The sequence below is a fragment of the Corvus brachyrhynchos genome, unplaced genomic scaffold, assembly GCF_000691975.1.
Source record: "Corvus brachyrhynchos isolate BGI_N302 unplaced genomic scaffold, ASM69197v1 scaffold239, whole genome shotgun sequence".
NCBI lineage: Eukaryota > Metazoa > Chordata > Aves > Passeriformes > Corvidae > Corvus > Corvus brachyrhynchos.
In genome coordinates this window covers 5,222,307-5,243,712 of record NW_008246057.1, presented here as the reverse complement: position 1 = coordinate 5,243,712, position 21,406 = coordinate 5,222,307, and the positions used below count along the sequence as shown (strand labels likewise).

Sequence of the window (21,406 nt, the reverse complement as noted above, 5' to 3'; positions counted from 1 at the left end):
TGGCCAGCCAGAATTTGAGATCAAATTTCTATGTAAGATGATAAATGCCGCAACTTTCATGAAAAGTATGCGTTTGTAAACCAATAGCTGAATGCAGGGTTTATTCTTTACTTATCTACAAAAGAACAACCTCCAGACACAAACATGAAAGAACTGAATGGTTTTTCAGTATAGTGGGTGACAGTGGGCTAGCTTAATCTTTTCTGACTGCTCATTTTTAAGATTTCCAAGGCTAAAGTCCTAAAAGCTCTTAGGCCATGAGTACCTCTTCTTGGTAATCGTAGTCCACACACAAAATGAGATGAACAAGTTCACACTGAAACTTTAAAAGAATCTTCAGATTGAAAGCAGTGGCCTCTGTCATGGTATCAATACCCAAAGAGCAGTTTGGCAAAGGAACACCCTGACAATTGCACAGCACCTCCAGAATGGTCATCAAACATCAAATAGGTCAAAGTCCTTAATTTCCCACTATGTAAGGAAAAATATTACTAAAACCAGAGAGAATCAATAGGGAGAGAGAAATACTGTTTTCATAATAATTATTTTAGCATGCGACAGCTAGTATTACATAAACCAAATACGAGTAATATTTTGCTGTATTTCTCCCAGGTGTTGGGTTCTTACATACACTTGGTTTTGTAAAAATTCAAATTACATTAAGAAGAAGGTTGTGGCCTTCAGAGATTCAAAGAAAAGCCTCAAAAAATCTATCTGAAATGGTTGTCCAAAGAAAAACCACATAAACCAAATAGGTCTTAAGGACAACATTATACCCAAATTCATTTTGTTTGGATAACTGGACTTTTGACAACATCATTTCTTTTACAAAACTCCACCTTGTGAATAAAATGTTATTTTGTTTAAATAAATAAACATGACCAAAAAGTGTTTCAGGGTCTGGCAAAAAACACACTAACGGTTCTAATGGATAAACATTTCAGTGATGCAATGCGTGGTATAACATAAGTGTTTGACGGGCTGGTCACCTACAGTGACACATCCCTCATCTTTAGCAGGCAGATGAGAGGAGGAATTCCTGTATTTATCACAATAATCTCCTAGAAAGGAAACTATAGCACAGCTTGGGAGATGTGACCTTTTCTCACAGAAGAGAATAAAGATGTCAACTACATGAAATATAACTTGCAGAGGTACATTACTGCTGGCAATTTTGGGTTGCTTTAATAGGCTTGCCTGTGAACTGACAACGTCGTAGCAGTTCCGTGCCATGCTCTGTCATCTTTTCTCAGGGTGGCAATATTTAAGAAAGGCTATGGGAGAGAACAACAGCTATTAAGGATTTCAGATGCCCCTGTTTAACCTGCTGACCTATGGGGATCAGCACCTGAAACTAAGCAAGATGTGTGAGAATTGCAAGGAAAAAAAATTAACACAAAGCTTTCGTGAATCAGCTGCCAAGGACTGGATGGAACCATTGCTATTCATTCAGCTAACAGCAAGCAAATGCTACTGTGAAGAAAACAAGTTAAGATGGGATAAATGAGAGCTCTCAGTATATTTGAAAAGGAGTGTCTAATGCAAAAAACACTACAGAGAGAAAACAAGTTGTGCAAAGATTTTACTCTTTATGGCAGGTGAAAGATCTAACCAGGAGGCTACGATAGTAAATCTGCCATAATGATATTTCTGGAAAAAAATCTAATTCTGATTTGTTTACAAGAATGACAAAACAATAGGCATTTCAGTTCTTGTTATTTTTACTGTCTTGCAGTTGCAAAGAGACAATTTTGTTGTAAGACAGCAAAATCTACAAGCACTAGCATTTAGGAAACCATAGGAGAGAACAGAAAATTGAAAGAAAGAAAATTAATCTTCCTCCATCTGCTTGTCTCAAAGAAAGGCATATGTCACTTCATCCTATTACTCAGCTCATACTCCAAAAGCTTCTGGTTTCTCTTTGTTCTCTTATCAGTAGTTTTGATTGAGTTTGGTTGTCAAGTGTACGGGCTCCTGTGATTTTAGTCTTCTCCAGGGTTACACACTGATAAGGCAAATAATTGACATTGTTATGCAGCAGGTTCTGCTGAACAAATAAACATGGAAGGAAAACAGTTTTCTTTGTAGAGACATGTCTCCAGTGACAGCTGTGAATTACAAACTAAATGGAAGTCCTGCCAGTGCATTTAGTTTAGCAGGTCACTGAAATTGCTCAGGATGAACAGGAGTTTTTCCTTTGTTCAAGAAAAATCCTTTTTTACATTGAAATGGAGAAAATGCAGAGATCCTTCTGTGGTATTTACTGAAAATAAATAAAAACATTGGTTGATAAGAGAAATACATCTTACAGGAGTCAGAAGGTGGTTTTTCTAGAAACTTACAGGACAGTAAAATCAGATTTTCATTGTGTGGAAGATTTGATTTCAAACTTGGACAGTAACAGCAGCACTGTGAAGTAGAAGCCATAAAGCAAGGCTTACTGGAAATCCCTTCAGATTATACACCATGTCTTTCCTTTGCTATAGCAGGAGTCAGACAAACACAATTCTTGGCAACAAGTGCAGGTGAAGGGGATCCCAATTCTGTAATGTGCTCCTCCCAGCCTTCAAAACACACTGCTCGATCCATAAGGAGTTTAGTCCCAGCACCCTGAGAGGTGTAGAAGTGTGAACAGAAAATAGCCTTCCAGAAATATAGCCTTCCAGGATGAGGAAGAACACAACTTAGGGGCAGAACAAAATCAACTTGCTTCTAGAGTTCACTAATGTTATTGGATATGGTGACAAAAATTAAAAACAGTAAGGAAGAAAAACAGTGATTACTCAACAACTATTGAACCTTTTTTGAAAAAAAAATAGTGCTTTTCCTCTGCAACTAGGCTTACAGAGAATCACAATTTTAGACATATTTTACCACTGCAATGTGGTTCTAACACTGTGTGCTCTAAGTTGGTAAGGATAACTAAAAATTACTAGATACCAAAATGTTTAGAAGTAATTTGTTTGTAGACAAAAACATTACACATGTTTTAGAAATGGTGACTGACATTTCAAAATTATATTCTAAGGCCAGTTCATTATCTAACTGTTTCAACAACTGCGAGGGCTTCAGATGTTTTTTGTACCTACACATGATAACAACCATGTATGTCAGCGGGAGTATTACTTGACAGGTACACAACATAAATTTGGGGCTGTTTCCTAGTCATAGATGATACTACCAGAGAAGAACATTACTTATCCTGATCTGGCCTCTTGTGTGGATAATAGGAACTAAAAACTAAACCTATTTTTGGGGTTGTTTTAAATATCAGAAAAAACACCAATTTGAAATCTTTAAGAGCTGCAGAAATTCATTGTTATTTAGTGTATGGAATTTTTTCCATATCAAATTTCTCATATATTAATCAATTCACCTATTGCTTTTCTTTTTGACAAATTAAGTATATCAAATACTTCAGTTATGCTCTCTGAGCCCTCTCTATGTCTTTGACTTAAAACTTCAGAACTGGATGCAATACTGACAAAGAAAGAAAACCACTGAAAGGCAAAACAAGCTCTTAGGTTCATTAATTCAAGGATCCAATCACTCCCATGTGCCACAGCATCATTCTGGGAGCTTACTAGGAGAGCTGTAGGCATTGCCCACCCCATAGACCTCTTTTGGTCTATGCCAAACATCACAGGGTACAGTCTCACACTCCAGAGGTATGACCTATTCTAATTTACTTTATTTGCAAAACTTTTCATTTGACTATATCAAAATACTACTTTCCTGAAGAGTTCAATGAACAAGTGATTCAGGATTGGTTTATGTAACTCTTTTCTCCTAACTTTGTCAGAATGGTAAATCTCTCTCATCCACAGATTTTTATCATCAGCTGTTTTGTTGGTGGAAATGCTGAATAGCTTCACAGTGACTCCCACAGACACTTACTAGACAAGCCTCCTCTTGAAGATGATTAACAAAAAAAGTATTTTCTTTAGTCTTCCTGGTAGGACATTGTATTATATTTTTGTTGATACTGTTAAATGCTATTTAAATGTACAGAAAATAATAGACCACGGTATTATTAGTATATTGCACATTTGCATCTACCAATGTAGATTCACTTTTCAGAACTAAAGACAGAAATGAAGCTGTTAAGAATGACATGGGAGAAAAAATGTTTCATTTGTTCTTCTTAGCTGATAGTAAGAAAATTGGCTAAGTAAATACTAATAAATAAAAATTATTAGAGAGATAATAAGTAAAGATGATAGAATTTAATACTTGTAATCAAAACTATATCTTTTTTATCTTCCTGAACATATTATTTTCTTCCCACAGTGTCTTCTGAGATAGATAAACAAAAATTGTCACAGATACAGGAAGCACTTACATGTTACAAGATTTCCATTAAGGAAAATGAACATAAAGGTCTTTTTGCAGACAATATGAATTAATAACTCATTCCTATTGTAAGCTGGATACATCGTGGTCACTGGAAAACCAGTCTCATTACAGTATTATTCTCTGATATGTTGGAGTTTCTCTATTGACAATCTTCCTGAAAATTAGGAAAAGCTTTGGACAGCCTACTGATAAAGAGAACAAGCCCATCAATAGGAAGAGTTCTGATACACATGTAGATGTATTAACAAAAATCAATTCAGTATTCACAACCTGCATGGAAGCAAAAATAAATACCCAAGACTGTTCAAATAGCTAAAAATATTCAAAATAATTTCAATTTCTTTCTGAAAAGTAAACATAAATAAAGGCAATAAAATGGCAAATTATTTCATTACAGTTCTACATTCATGACCTAGAGTGTATTGCTTATTGGTGAGTGATCATGCTGCCACAAGGGAAATGCTAACACACTAAGACCAAGATAGGACTGAAGCATGAAGTAGCATCCTTGCAGCCCCAGCAAAGCACAAATTCGGACTACCTATGGTGACTGGAAACATTCCAAGCATAAAGCTACCTCATTTATTTTCTAACATTGTGTTGAGATAGCAAAGTTGCAGGACAGATTTGGAAAGCCACAACAGTCCACTGCTGATTCACGCAGTTAAATCCTGCTGTTACTACATTATATTTATGCTGTTATCATGCTACTTCATGATGGGAGACTTCATTATGGTCAGAGCCAGAGCAGATGATGAACTTCATGTCAAGAGGAAACAACAGTTGCCTGCATTAAAATATATAGTCTAAGTATCAGGTGAAATTAATTCAAGTTATAAAGAACCATTACAAGTTTCATATATAGTCACACAGAACCCTCTTCCAATGATTATCAAAACATACAGCCATGTTTTACTAAATGAAAGATTTAGCTGTTAATTACATGAGAACAGCTTATTTACATTGAGACTGTAACATGAGTTTTTCTTTTTCTTTGATCCAAAGAGTCTTTATTTAGCTGTATGTGTTCTTTGTATCTTCAGGAATACTGTGGTTTGGATTTTTCCAGGGTTTCTTATAGCACACCTTCAGCAATTCTATCTGCCAACTATAACCAAATAATTTGAATAAAATTCCTGGGAACCCGAACAGCAAAAAAAGCCCCTGGCTTACTGACAAGATTTTATCCGAAAAGCCAGATTTGGAAAGCACTAAAGAAATATTGTGTATTGGTCACAGCAACCTCCAAGTAAAAATTCACCTTTTAAGTTCTAATTTTGATCACATCTTCAAATTAGTTCAATCATTCCATTGGAGTATCATTTTAGATACTGAGTTTCTTTCACTGAATACCTGGACTTTGGTTGCTCTGAAATAAACTGGGATATTTTTTCAATTTTGTGACATTCATTTTATTACTTAACATATTTTTAGATATTTTCATCCTTCTGTAAGTAAAATCTATATTTATTCTGCTTCTAATTCTCTCCCCATTAAGACTGTAGAAATGGGCATTATATAAAGTAAACGTTAAACCACCTTCCAATTTCATGTTTCTAGCATTAGCCATTTTGTTTTGGTCAACTTTCTCAATTCTGTTGATATTCACCACAGCAATTTTAGCTGAATTAGCTTCAGTATAATTTTTTGACACACTGACAGTCTGACATTGCTTTTCTACAGCAAATGTCCATTATTATGTAGATATTTTTATCCTAAGGCTCAAATTGTTAAGACAGGCAACTTTACTGAAGTTTACATATGATAATTCTGCAATTAAGATGAACTCAATGTTTCCTCTGAGAAAGAAGTAATTATGATGAAACCACTCAAGATACAGCATGACTGTAATGTAGCAAAAATGAAATCTAGACTGACAAGAACATCCCATGGAATTCAGACGAATCAAAAATCCCTTCCTGTGCCAAGAAGTGTACTATTCTGTCAGGTGAAAATTCAAACATCATGGAAAGCTACACATTATGTGCTGTTCCAATGTACAAATCATAGTTGGAATGAATATAAATGAATCCATTAAAAAGCAGAGTTGTGGGGTTTTTATCAGAGAGCATAGACAGCCTTTTCTGGTTTGGATGGTTTTGGCTGGGTTTGTTGGGGTGTCTTTCTTTGTTTGCTTGGGGTTTTTTTAACAGTAAGGGAGATTCAATACCTTTGAGGTATTGCCAGACTGAAAATTTCTGGTGTTAATTTTATTTTCTATTCGTAGAAGGCCTTATCAAGTTTTATTACTTACTTAAGATCGGCTCAGAACAGCGTGTCCAGAATGAAACAGCACTTTAAAAAAGCATAGATGATACCAGAATATGGATGCAAAAACCTCAGCTCAGCTTTTCCATCTGATTTTCTGCAGTATTAACAATGATAAGTGTAAATCTTAACTATAAAACAGAAGGACTAAAACCTTTGCATCTTGGTAAAATGCTCTGCAAATTGTATTTGAATTGCTCTGCATATTTGCAAAATATTTTTTGTTTTGAAGCCTATTCACTGAACTTATATTCTATTGATTCTCAAAGTGCCCAAGTGAATATGCTTTGAAAAGAGGTAAGATTGTATTTATGTAGCAGCAGCGTGCCTCTGGATCCCTGAGATCCTACTCAAAGTATTCAAAATGCTATGCCTGGTTTTTTTTCTGCTCTGTGATCAATTTGACTCTTCAACAGCAGCATTTACTAAAAATGGTGAGTTCAGTTTGTCAAATAACTCAACTGAAGCCAAAATCAAATTGTTATTCTGGTTCACTTAAAGCCATCCAAAGACCTGGAAGGTTATCAAGAAACTACTTTATAGATAAGAGAACAAAAATCAATCTGTATTCTTGCATCCTTCCCAAAGGCTTATTAGCCCAGCAATATTCATCACCTGTTGCATTCTATGTGAATACTTTTAACCTTATTCTTTTTTCTAGAATAAGCAAAATAGAATTGTTCCAATTATGACATACATAATGTGATTTTTAGATGTAATCACAACTACTTAACTTAAAAGTTATTAGAAAATTGTGCCAAAGCCATAAAGGTTTAGCAAAAATTATTTATATAAACTTAGTGAAAAAAGACCAGATCTGTTGGAGACTGTCAAGAGTCCACTGTCCCTAAACAGGTGTTTTTACCTCCTCATATATAATTGTCTTTTAAAGAGCTGGAGGAGAAAAAAAGTTTCCTACCAACTTCATTTTAACCTACAGATTTATAAATTCTAGGATAACAGTTTCATAAATTTGAATTCATTGCGGTCTTTGCACATTAGGAGCATTAATGATGTTTGTCTTTCTGAACACTATAGATTTGCTACAGCTTTTCATCCTCTATCTTCTGCAGTTGAATACAGCAAAACTGTGGTTCCCCTGTATGACAGAAAAAAATGGTACTGGGGTTTGGGGCAGTTTTTTTGGGTTTGGTTTTTTTTTTTCTATAAAACCCTATCTTCACCCTGAGCAATATTCTGATAATGTGAAGAAACATAAAAACCATATGGGTACCATCAGTTGTAAGAACTATATTTACAGGTGTGTTTAAAAAAAACCCAACCAACAATAAAATACACAACCCACATTATAAACAGCATTGTAAAATCATTTTCTGATCTTGCAATGTCCAAGTACTGTTCAAGTACTTGCACACTAAAATCCACAGTAGAAAAATCCAAACCACAGTATTCCTGAAGATACAAAGAACACATACAGCTAAATAAAGACTCTTTGGATCAAAGAAAATTAAAACTCTTGTTAGAGTCTCAATGTAAATAAGCTGTTCTCGTGTAATTAACAGCTAAATCTTTCATTTAGTAAAACATGGCTGTATGTTTTGATAATCATTGGAAGAGGGTTCTGTGTGACTATATATGAAACTTGTAATGGTTCTTTATCACTAGAATTAATTTCACCTGATATATATTTTCTTCATATTTTTAATGCAGGCAAGCAAGTGTGAAACTCCAAGTACTGCCCTTCAGCTCAGGAAAAAGTTGTTATCCATCATTAAATATCTTATGCATAAATGCTTTATGACCCCATCAGAATATTTGGATCCAAAAACTAGTTTCTGTAACACTGTTCATAAAGAAACCTCCTTTAAAATAGCAATGATTATGCTACATTCAGTCCAAGCCAGTCTCATTCACTCCAAAAGCTGCATTTGCTATTCATTTTTGTTGCTACATCTGGGCCTATTTATTAGGTGGCAGTTAATTCTGCAAGGACAACCTTCAAGAAAAATAATCACATAGGGAACATAAAGCTATATTAAATATTTTCCTGCAATTAAAAAAACAACATTAACAAAAACAATAGAGAAAAAAGCACTTAATCTAGCACAAATTTCACTAAGCAATTCCCATTAAAAATTTGAGAATTAACTCCTGGGGAAGAGAGGAAAAGCTGACCGATTACACTATAAGGTAAATGGGATTAATCTAATCACATTCAAAATATGCAATGTTCAGGGAGTAAAATGAAATAAAGATTTTGGTAAACTGCAGAACTTTGCAGATATGCAACACTAGGTAGTCAGCTTTACAAGATTAAAGAGTTAGGATCCTAGAGCCTTTACGGTACCCAGAGTTCAAGAGAGAAATTTGTTTTTGTGGGAAAAATTACTATACAATTGCAATTGTTACTGGAATAATGTCTGAAGTTCTACATCCAGGAAAGTCCCACGTCTTTTTTTTTTTTAAGCCTTTATATTTCCTTCTCCAAGAAATTCTGATAATGAAGAGACTGGCAGATAGTCAAGGACCAAGTGATATCTTGGTAATACTCTTTTTTAGGTCGCTCTGCTAATTAGTCACTATGCAACATGGGTAGTAATGAAAAGGTTTAAACCCAATCAACAAAATACATTAAATCAATTATTGGCAAGAATATACAGAACACATAGTATGATTTTACAGAATAACTATGAAGTAAAATAAAAATTAATTCTAGAGCTCACTCAGTGACAGTAAAAGATAAGATCCATTACTAAACAAGAGTTAAAGTTATTTTCCTATTACAACCACAAGGATGTGTTTCCCACCAAAAAAAAACCCAAATTGTATTCAAATCTGTAACACTAAATTCTTTAAATTCAAACAATAAGAATAGAGGTGCACACAAAGGCAAGGGCTCAGGAGTCTCTGAAGAGTCAAGTAACTCTGTCTGAAGAAGGAATGTGTGCTAAAGAAACAGATACCTTTTCCATTAAAACATTCAGAATGTAAGGGGATCTTCCAACCACTATGAATTGTATAAATACTATGTCCTACAGTATTTCTCCACACAACAACAAGTTTTAGAGGAATTATGTTCAATATCTCTTTCCCTTTTTGTTTCCACTGGATTTGCTCCTGGATGCTTCAGAACTTCCATCACTCCTCCTTACTGGCAACATCTCTGGTAACATCAGCACAGGAAGCAACATCTGGGCTTGCAAAGAGACATTCACATCTTCAAGGAAGTCTTCATAGAGTATTTAATATTCAGACCATTAAATGTAGGATTTAACAGATGAATTCTAATTTCTGTCAATGCCATATTGCTTCGTAAATAATACAATGAAATAAATATTTGCAGAGGATAGCGTGAGATCAGAAGTGACTGATTCACACATATTTTCCCTGACTACAAATGTAATTTAAAGTGACTTTATTTCTAATTTAGACCTGAGTCACAGGATTCACTTTATTTCACTAAACCTTAAGCCAAAGCATATAATGTAACACATTTTCAATCTAACTGGTCTCTGGAACATGAATCATACCTTCCTATATATTTGTACTGAACTATGCATCTGGTTAACATCTTTCTTTGTTACTTAAAATATTAATATTTGAAAAATAAGGAAGACATTAGCTAATATCACACATAATTGATTTAGAAAATAGAAATAACTGCTCACTTTGTCATATAGTTGCTTTGTGTTTTTTTGAAGAACACAGAGAAACATCAGAATAAGAACCCTGTCCTACTAACATATGGTATAATGAACTCAGTTGTCAAATACACTAAATCTATTGTTAAACATTTTGTTCTGTATGAAAGAAGGGTTATAAGTGAATGAATTGCAGTATGTTGCACATGAAATCCAAGCACAAATCTGCACTTTCAATGCTTCCATTTGAACTTTTTAATTTGATGCATCATCTAAAATTGCAACACATTCCTTGACTATCAGAAAAGCAAACTATTCAAATAACAACTTAGTTTGAAACTAACTGTAGAAAAAAACCTGCTGAAATGCAATTTTTCAAATGGCATGAACATTTGCATGGAAGAAAAAAACAGATTATTCAGGATTATAAATTACTAAATCCCTGTCTGAATTTTTTTTTTTTTTTTTAAATCTTCAGTAAATGTGAAAGTATTACAAACAGACTCTTGTGCACAATGATTCAAAAAATGTCTCCAAACTGTTCTGGTGAGAGACATAAATTCTTAAGACCTTTGCTCTTCAAGCATACTCCCCATCTACTTGCAAGAAAAAGTAACTGGTCATCACCGCAAAACAATTCTTTGTACTTTTCTTGCATCTTACACATTTTCTGTAGAAAGAGCCACTGCAGCTTTTACATTAAAGTACCTCATTCCCTTTTAGATGCTCTCAACTGCTGTGCTGGAGAAGAAAGCACTTGTTACTATGTCCCAGTACCTTGACTTTCAGATTTGTTAAACTCCTGAGAAATAAATGACTTTGTAAAAGCCACATGCCTTGGAATTACATTTAAACAGGTGAGGGTAAAAATCAAGTTACTAAATCTCAACACACATAACAAAGATTATAGTTAGAAATATTAATAAAATATTAAGATCTTTAAAAAATTAAAAACCACATTTATTCCACTTATATCAATATCAAAAGTTGAAGATCCTTGTCCTGTTTCTTATCAGCGAGGTTTCTGTTTTCTACTTTTCATGATGCATTCCAAATAAAATTTCTACTGATACAGTATGCTGGCCCTGTAGAATTGGTCTCCTCCAGCAAAGATTTTGAAAACTTCTTCCTGTTTTGACCAACCTATTTCAGTACAAAGAAAATCCAGACAGATTTCCCAAGGTAAGCCATGGCTGCAGTAATCAGGTGTTCAAGGACTTCTGTTCTTGCTCAATTGCTTTGGAAAGAGCAGGGCTTCCTCTCACTGACTCTTGTGATTTATCTGATAATATTAGAGTAGATCATATAACAGAGTAACTTCTGAGTTTCAGTAGCAAATACATATATTTAAGCGACTTGCAATTCAATATCATTGTACTATAGCTTGCAATTTTACTATGTGCAACTGTTCCAAATATCTTGAGGAGGAAGGATGACTTCTGGGAAAGAGCTAGATGGAAGGAGGGCAATAGAAACAGGAGCAGATTTCAAATTCAGATATTAAAAAATTTATCTTATTATTAGAAGTATATTAAATATTATTTTTAACATGCCAGGCATGAGGAATACATTATTCCTATAGACTCTTAAGGCCTATAAACTCCAGCAAAAGAAGGAAAAAGAGGTGAATTTAGGAATAAAAAATATGCACATTGCTAGCTATATAAAATGTAAATCAAAAGTGGGATTAGTTTGTTTGTTGCTTTTTTAAAAATTATTTTCATTCTCAGCTTTGCATATCTGAAGCCAAGCTTTGGGGAAAAACAATGTATAACATAGGAAAAATAGGCATACAGTTATCACCAAAAGAAAACAGAAAGCCATACTGAAAGACATAAGTAAGAGTAGTGTTACAATTTTTATTTCCTTTTTCATGCTTTTTAAGCCATTTTTAGTGTACCATATAAACTAGTCAGAATCTTCCAGTAACTTTCCAGACAGAGGGCAAGTCCTCCTCCAGGAACAACACAAGTACCATCATTAAAAGAAGGATGACATACAGTCTGTTATATTTCGGTTCAATATTAAAATTTTGCAATAATAATTTTTGTGGGCCAAAACCTGTACTTCTAAGACTGCATGTTAAAACATCTTTGCATTGTTATGTTTAATTTACAACACACTCACATGTGGAGACCAAGTCAAGATGACAATCAAAATATGCAGAAGCTTTCAAGTAAGTTGAGTGAGGTTGTTAACAGAGCAGTTAAAATTTGCCACTCACATCATTCTCTGTTCATTAAGCTCTGCATGCAAAAATAAAGTCAGTAATTTTATCATTGTAAATTGGTTCTTCTGAACATAAATGATTCAAGAGTGTTGAATCCCAGCTGTCTGCTACCAGTACTCAGAGATTTAAGGATCTCATGTTAGGTTGCCAGCTCTGATTTTCAAAGTCTAAAACAGCAGAGCTTCCAGTTTCTTGAAACACATGACAATATATTGAACATCTCCCAAAAGTGCTCTCAGCAGGGAATAAAATCACAGGCTCTTTACAGTTAGAAAGACTTCCATGTTCTTAATTCTTAACAGGTTTTGGTACATCCACAGAAAAGACCCTGTTAGCTTCCATTCACAGAAGAATGAGGGCACAGGGTCCACAACTGCAAAATCATCTCCTCATAGAGATTACAGAGAAGGAGGGAAAACACTCCTCTGTTCAAAAAACTAATCCTTTCAGAAACATAAAATTTTAATTTTTTCTTTAATTGAAAAACATTTATTTTTACTGCAGGAGCAATGGAAACTAAACTTTTAGCACAATATGTACCGAGAAGCTAAATTAAATTTATTTATTAGTTATACCACATATAATATGAAGTGAGCACTCCTATACTTTCAGGCAGAAAAAATAAAAATTGAAAATTTACATCATAAACTATGTAAAGATCACAAAAGATTAATGAAATCTCTATTACTGAGTGTAAAAAATAGTATGAAATTACATTTCTGATATCTGACATGTTTCTATAGTAGATAATTTCTAGGAAAGATAGCAACATCAAACTTTTTAAACTAAAGCCTGTTACTTATATGGACAGGAGTATGAATTGAATTTATCTTCTAAGAATCTTGTTATTCAGCATTTTTCTAAATTTTAATAAGATATACAATTGTGCATGCATTCATTTTGGTAAACAGGTCCGTAAGAATTACTTATGATATTTATATAAAATAATAATGAAATAATAATTATTTAAAATATTATATAAATAAGAATAAAGCACAGTTGCTATCCTGCAGATTTTATGGCTCAAGTATTAAACAGGAGACAATAAGTTCACAGAAAAGCGAAAAGAAGCAACACAAAACTCATCAATGTGACTTTAAGTGCTATTAACAGACTCAAGCCTACCTGTCAGATCTATTATGGGTATTCCAAAAAAAAAGAACTTAACATAAGGACTTAGAAAAAAAGTAGAATATCTGCATTAGGTGCTCCATTTAAGTAAGGTGGCAGAGTGGGAGATAGCATAGCTACTTTTATGCGAGCTCAAGTGGGTGATGAAGCTGTTATCATAAGCTGATAGAATGGAGTCAGCATCTCAGTGCTGAATCTGAGATGCCATGAAAGGTGTCAGTATTAGTACATTAAAGGCCTCAAAAGACAAAATGTCTAAGTTTTCCTTGGTGTGCTCTAAAAGAAAGGGAGCTAAGGGAAATGCAGAGCAAGAAAGCAAGAAAAAATGATGGACTGAAAAATGATCTTTACAGCTTCTTTGCAGTCTGGGTGAATATAATTGGAGCAAAAATGCATTTGTCAAAGACAAAGAAAAGGAAAATGCAGTAATAAATATGTGAGTTGGTGACAGCAGGGGTGAAAATGTCTGTTAGACAAAGAGAAAAGCCTATACTTAAAATCATTAATAAGAAAAGCTCTGCAAGACAAATTCCTTACCACAACATACTGAATATATTTTTGTAGCTCAGCTGTGTCAACAAAATGATAACTTCCCTAAAGTATAAATTTGGACTAATTTGCTAACTTAATAATAATTACCATTAGTTTATATTCAGTTCAACAGTTGAATCTAGTCCCTGAAGTCTTGTTTCTGTAAAAGTCTTTCAGATATCTTGTACATTCCCACAGTAAACTCAGTAGCCATATTTTCTATCAATATTTTAATTCCAAATATGTTCAAAATCATACATGAATATTTTAGCACTTAACAGCATCAGCCATTCACACCTCTCAAGAATTCAGGAGAATTTTGGAATTACGACTGTAGTTAGGAAAATGAATTACAGCAAGTCAAAGTCTGAGACATGCTGATGAGTAGAAAGGTTTTCATTAGTTGCATGTTTAATTACTTAAGCTTAGATAGTAGAAGCTAAATTAATTTCACATTTTGCACTCACAAACCTACTTTATCACATTAAAAAAAATATTTTTATTTATATGAAACTTTTTTTCTTTTTTTTTTGGTCTGACACTAGTATGGAACCATTCAATTAACGTAGAATATTTATACCATCAACAGAAATGTCAGAAATCAAGAATGACCTGTTTGATTCTATAAAACATCATACTGGTTACAAGGGAAAATCTGAGCCAGGATTAAAATTTCTGCCTTTTACTGTCTAGCCATTATGTTCCCTCCTCCCCCACACGACATATTAACTGCTAATCTGAACTATGAGTAGAGTAACAGAGCTATCCAAACTACCTCTCTGTACCTCGGTTTGTAGGGCACCCAATCTAGATAAAGAGAACTCATTAGAAGTGAGAAGAGAGAATAACAAGCTCTAACTTTAAAAACCCTCATTCTTTTCCATAATATTAATCTTTGTATTATACATGGGCATTAAATATTTAAAACATCTCCCTGAAAATATGTCAGTTTAATTTCACTGCTATCAAAAAGTGACTCTGGGGAATTTGAAAAGTGCTGAATGTAATAATTTTTGCCCTCATTACATATCATTGCATCACACAGCTCATTGCATTAAGTAGCAAATTTCAAAACCGGATTAAAGCTTACTAGAAAGATTACTGATTAAACAGGACAAAATGTAAGCAACTATAAGATCCTAGGAAAATAAAACCATTTGACATTTCCCACATTTCTCCCTCTTCCCATCTACCTAAAATTAGATGTTTTTTCTTGGGACACTGGAGTTTGAAATAGCTGTTCACTGTTCTCCAGTGTATGTTACAGTAGTCAGGCAACAATCTATAAGGACATGGAATGGAGAAGTGGCGTGGAATATTCTCTGAAAAGTCATGAGGTCCCAGTTTTCATAAGGCACAAAACATGGGACAACTTCTACAAATAACATAAATTCCTTGAGATTTACATGTAAAGCATTGCCTTTCTCCTCATTTGTCTTTGGTAAAACTTACATTAACCTGCAAATCTCATGTTTCACAGGAGGTTTACACCGATATTTTGTTAATCAAATAAATGGCAGTGAGTGCAATAACTTGTTCACGTGATTCAAAAGAAGACAACTACCATCATGACTCAATTACTGTCTTACAATGAAAAAATTATTTTATTATGCTATTTGAAACATGAAAAATATGGCAGAGCATCAACACAGCTTTGTATGTCTGTGTTCCAAGTCTATATATACACCTGTTAAGGCATATACATGCACATCTATAATATATACATATGTACATCTATAATATATACATATAATATATATATATGAACATTTGAAAATCTGGAGGCCTGAGCTGACACATTTATTTCTTCCACTCTTCCCTCATCAAAATTTAATTCCCTTCATACCCTTTAAAATTGATCTTTCATTCAAAACCTGCTCAATGTCTCATCTGGCACATTGCCACACCTGATGTTCTTGGGAAATTATCCTGACTTAAGTTTCCTGTGAGGTTTTAATTCTATTGAAGGAGGTCAACCAGACATGTAAAAGAAGAGCAGGAGTTTTCATAGCTAGCAGCAAGGAACCAGGCCCTCTCACTGACAATTAGGGAAGACTTCCCTTATTCCTGTCATATGCAAAAAAACAAATACAACACACGTTATGTGCAAGAGAAATGACTTGAATGCCTGTGATCCTTGATACAGTTTATGGAACAAAAAACTTCTGTACAAAATGTACTACAGCTATGACTTCTCAATAATGTGAATTCAATGCAATCAGAGTACTCCAAACAGCATATACTGAACTTCCCAATTTTCCAATGTAGTTTAAGTGCTTATTACTTTGAAGACTAGGCAATGATCTACAGCTATTATTAACAAAGTGGAAGAATAACGGATATTATTCTTGCCTGTGGGACAGAAGTATCATTTAGAGAATTGATAACACTTTAGTTTAGCCATTTGAAAAGGTCATGTTAGACAATAAAGAAGGCCAAGCCTTTTAGTGATAACATATGATGGTGATAAAACCAGCATGGATCTACAGATCCTCAAAATTACCAATTGCATTTCTATGTTGTAAGCAAACTAAAGCAGTGTGATAAATGCATTCCAGTGTATTCCTGATTTTTGTACTTTATAGTCTAGTTTACATGGCCTATAAAGAAATTAAACCATAAAGAAATATCTTAATTATTAAATAAGTAAACAAATCTGAATGTGTGTAAGGAGAACAAAACCAATCTTCATAGTATATACTCTGGGATTATTTATTTAAAACATAGTTGTAATAGATTTGGTAGAGAGGGGAAAATTATGCTCTTTGGTGCAGGAAATCAACATGAAAAATTTAATAGGGAGGATTAACAGTGAACAGTTGTAATCAAGAGGTATGGATACCAACATCAGAGTTGATTTTGACAAAGTACCATAAAATGAGAAAATCTGACAGTGTTAGCAGGTAGTAAAAATTAAAGCTGTTATGTTGTGCCCTTAGGGATTTACTTACTGCAAAGACAGGCAATGACAGCTCTGAATAAATCCTTTCATGACGAAAGATAAAATAGATTGAAGTGATACACAAATTGGCACAACGGTTCATTTGTACAGGGGCACAGAGTTCAGTCAGATGGAGAGAAAATAAGCTGGTAATGGGCCATTTCCCCGGGGTAGGCAATGGTGGGGGTTTTGCAGCACAGGCTATTCACATTCAGCCTTCAAACAAAACTTTAAAGCCTTTTAGGCACCGAATGGGTATCACAGGGTAAAACTCAATATAAATATTTCTATGAAAGTGAACTGTCATCAGTTTACAAAAATAACTGGACTTCTACAGATGTATGCAAATGATTTGCCTATCTACCATATTCAAGTCTTCTTACAAACAACTTCCTGATATGCTCTTTGCTGAAAAAATGTTAGGTTTTGAAATGTAGGGGCCTGAGGTCTTTTTACTTCTGAATGAAAAACAGGCTACTTATTTTAAGAGACTGCTTACCCAGCTTTTTTGAAAGAATAACCATGACCTTGTTAGAGAATGTTACACGGATGAGAAATTATAAATAAATACTTCAGTGATGCATTTAAGATTAAAAAAATCCAGTTAGCTTTTCAGAAAATCTCTGCAAAATCCCAAGGTAACAAAATCTCCAGAAATCATCTTCTCAAAGTCTGCCTCACTTAAAACAGCATTTTTTTTTTTCCCAAAGTGGACAAAGAAAACACATCTCCTACTGCATCACTTCAGATCTAACCATTTTGGAACAACTCTAAGTAAGTAAGGTATTGTCAGTCTTGCTGCTCCTATTTTGTCTTAAATTCATCCTCAAGTAATGTTAGGAAGGTAAATCTAAGAAATGCCACCCTGTGCTTGAAAAATATCCCCTTCACTTACTTGAAAATCTTTCTCTTCCAGGATCTCTTTCCTCCACCTGACAAGGAAGGCAGCACAGACGTACAAGTGGAAGTGAGAAAACCCCTCTGGTTCAGACTAGAAAAAATAAAAATAGATCATCCTTTCAATACACCAATAATAATACTTTTGATCACCATATGCCCCAAGTGTATTTTTACGACATTTACTTCTAACTACAAATGTCAGCTCTTTGTATCACAAACACGCTTGCATTTCATCTATGCCAAACCTATTCATTGCTATTATCTGTAACGGGGACAGAGATGAGGCAGCATCCATTTCTCATATTTAAATTCATTCTTTACTGATGTGCTTTCCATTTGTGGTGTTATCCATTAGCTTATTTCTGGTATGAAATACTGTACTGCCCAGCTCAACATTGTGGCATGAACATATGCTTCATTGTTGCAGTGGGGATTCTTGCAACACGTGTATCAGACAACAAGGCCCGTGGAAATGAATATACCGACCGATTCTCGGTAGATATTTTCAGAGATGTTTATTTTTCCAACCGCCTGGTTGGTGACCTGCCCAAGAACTGAGGCAATCACGGGACCAGAGGGTCCTTCCTGGGCAGGGGAACACAAAACAACCAATGGGGAACGGGGCTGACCAAGGAGTAGGGAAACCCCATAGGCCCTGCCTCTACCCCAGGGCCCCTCTCCCAGGACCACATGGCGGGGGGGGAACCCCAACACTTCATCTCCTTTATTAAGAGTCAATTCTATTACTAGCAGTAGCTTTTGAAGTATAAATTTTGCTATAGGAAATTATTAAGCATTGTAAAAATAAGTAACTTGGATTATATAGAACTGAATTAGATGTTTTCACTACAGGAAAAAAATCTACTTGTAAGATGAAACATTTAAAGCTCAGTTTTGTATTCAGATCTGCAGCTTTCTGTTCTGGTTCGAGTCATCCGATTGTATCACTTTATAAAACTCCCCCTAGAAATTAGTGTTTTATAAGTATACGTAAGAGTTTAGAAAATTTTGTGATGCTGCCTTTAAAAGACAACATTAAGTTTTTTCATAGTACCAAATTAATCTTATATTTTATTTTCTATACCACTGAGAACTGAAAAAAGAATTATGATACTAAATTATCAATGTTATGACTGTGAATTAATGCTATGTAAAATCTCATTAAAATAGAATTTAAAAATAATAATTATAAAATTAAACTATACAATCTGGCAAATGGAGATATATTTTAATGGTGATATCTATATAATTTACAAGATCTAATTATCGTGCTTTAAAAATATAGCAAGTTTTTTCATATTCTCTGCTGGTCATTTCAAAACTGAAGTTTACTCTTTAGAAAAATACAGTGTTCTGCTCAAGTACAGTGAACTGAAACAACTTCTTACATAAAGAATAACATGATAAAATACCTATTTTATTGCTAATTAACCTAGAACAACATGGTATATAAAATTTGTGCAATAAATAAACTTGCCAGCTATAACAAGTGGGCAAGGAAAAATATTCTCCTACTACTGTTTTTCCTTCTCCTCTATCCTTGACTGATAAAAGAGCAGAGTGTGCTACAAGAGGTTTGTAAAACACCTTGTTAACAGCTACAGAAACTACAGACCATATGGTCCACCAAATCAGTAAGATTCCAGAAAACAGATAATGCCAATTATTTGGAGGGAAGCTTTTAAGTCTAAAAGTGTACTTGGAACAGAAAATAAGAATTAGCTAATTTTGGAAATATGTTTAAGGAACTGCAGAAAAATTATCTGGACATGTATAAGAACCTCTACTTCATCTTGTGATTTTTCTGTTTAACTTTTTTTTTTTTACCCATACAAGTTTCTTCAGTGCTTTTAAATGAAACGAAATAGGTTTAAAAATGCAATTCATTAGAGAAAAAATGCATATCCCCTACAGATTTAAAAATTCATCATGCTTCAGAGATAAGTCTAGGTACAAAGTATTTCCAATGGATAGTTTTAGACAGTTTTAGAAATTGAGTAAAACAGCTAATGCATAATTGCCTTTTCTAACACCTGATACCTATTATACTTTTCCATTTGCAGCTTTTGAAGTTATAAACAGTTTGATCTCTAAATGTACAGAAATACAGGCTACCAGCTAAAAGCTATTTAAAATCAAGTATAAACAATGACCTTGATTTAAATATTTTAGCAAAAAATCTAAAGGCAGATGTACAACCTTCCAGAAGACTTAGTCTGAACATATTACAGACGACTCGAAGCACATTATCTAAGAACCATCTGTCATTATCAATAACAATCATTTAGATTGTTAACATCACAAATATCTCATTGCCCTGCAAATGCTGGATCTCCTCTGTAGCTGAAATTAAAGGCATTCTTTGAACTGCACTCCCCAAACTTCTTGAATTAGATGACCACCAAAAGAATGCTAATTTTGTTGTATGACGAGACTGATTATTGTCTTGTCAATGATTAGTCTAAGCTGCCTCCCACCCTGGATACTTCAACATTTAGGGAGTGTAATACCTCATGCTATTTTATTTGTTAATAAATACAGTACAAGATTATTGTTTAAGTACTCAGAATAATTAAAGCTATGACATTTTTTCAGGCTTAGGTATTAATCCACATTTCACATTCAAATAATAGCTCAGACACAAGAACTTCCAAACACTCAATGATTACACATGAATACAGCAACTTTAGGAAACTCCATTTCTACCACATTACAAAGAGCAGATAGCTTAGGTGAAAAGAGATTTAAATAATTTTTGCCAAAATATCCAAGCAGTCTATGGCAGAAAAAGAGAAAGAAACCAGCACAGGAACATCATGGAAAGTGGAATATGTTGGCTGCTCTTCCAAGGTTTTCATTTTTGATCAGCCAGGAGCTTCAACTTCCTAGGCACAGACTCAATCCACCGTCAAAACAGACTCAAGAATTCTAGTCTGAGAGGAAACACAGCAAGATCACACCAGCGAGGTCCATCACAGTAACTAGCCTTTCACCAGGAATGACCAACAGCAGATGACTGAGTATAGGAGTGCAAGATACAGCAGTATGTCCCCAGAATACTCCAAGTTTCAAAGGTTTCATGCTCAGAGATGTCCTAAGAGAAGCTGTAGAATATGTCCATTTAATAGGTGTTAATGGATTTGTCTTCACTTAACTTCCTAAATCTTTTTGCAACTGTAAGCTTTTTGGTAAACTACCAAGTCCTGGAACAAAGAATTCCAAAACACAAGTGCATGCTATATAGCATGTCTGGTTTAAACCCAACACCTGCTAGGTTCACGCACAATAGTTCAGCTATTGCACTGAAAGAGTATGAATCACTTCCTGTTCGCTTTCTTCAATCCATTCATATTTCCTTCTCTCTTGCAGACTAGAATTATTTTGTCTATTCCACTGTTCATAATGTACCAGTTCCACCACCTTTGCTCAGCCTTCTTAAGCACTCTT

The 21,406-nt window shown here is 34.2% G+C and overlaps 1 protein-coding gene across 1 annotated transcript in view; it reads right to left on the bottom strand.

The window, feature by feature from the left end:
- Nucleotides 1-21,406, bottom strand: part of TBC1D22A (TBC1 domain family member 22A) — a 145,647-nt gene that overhangs the window by 14,204 nt on the left and 110,037 nt on the right. Inside the window, exon 12 of the mRNA XM_008642535.2 lies at nt 17,955-18,050. Coding sequence (XP_008640757.1) covers nt 17,955-18,050 — 96 coding nt within the window. The remainder of the gene's footprint in view (nt 1-17,954; nt 18,051-21,406) is intronic.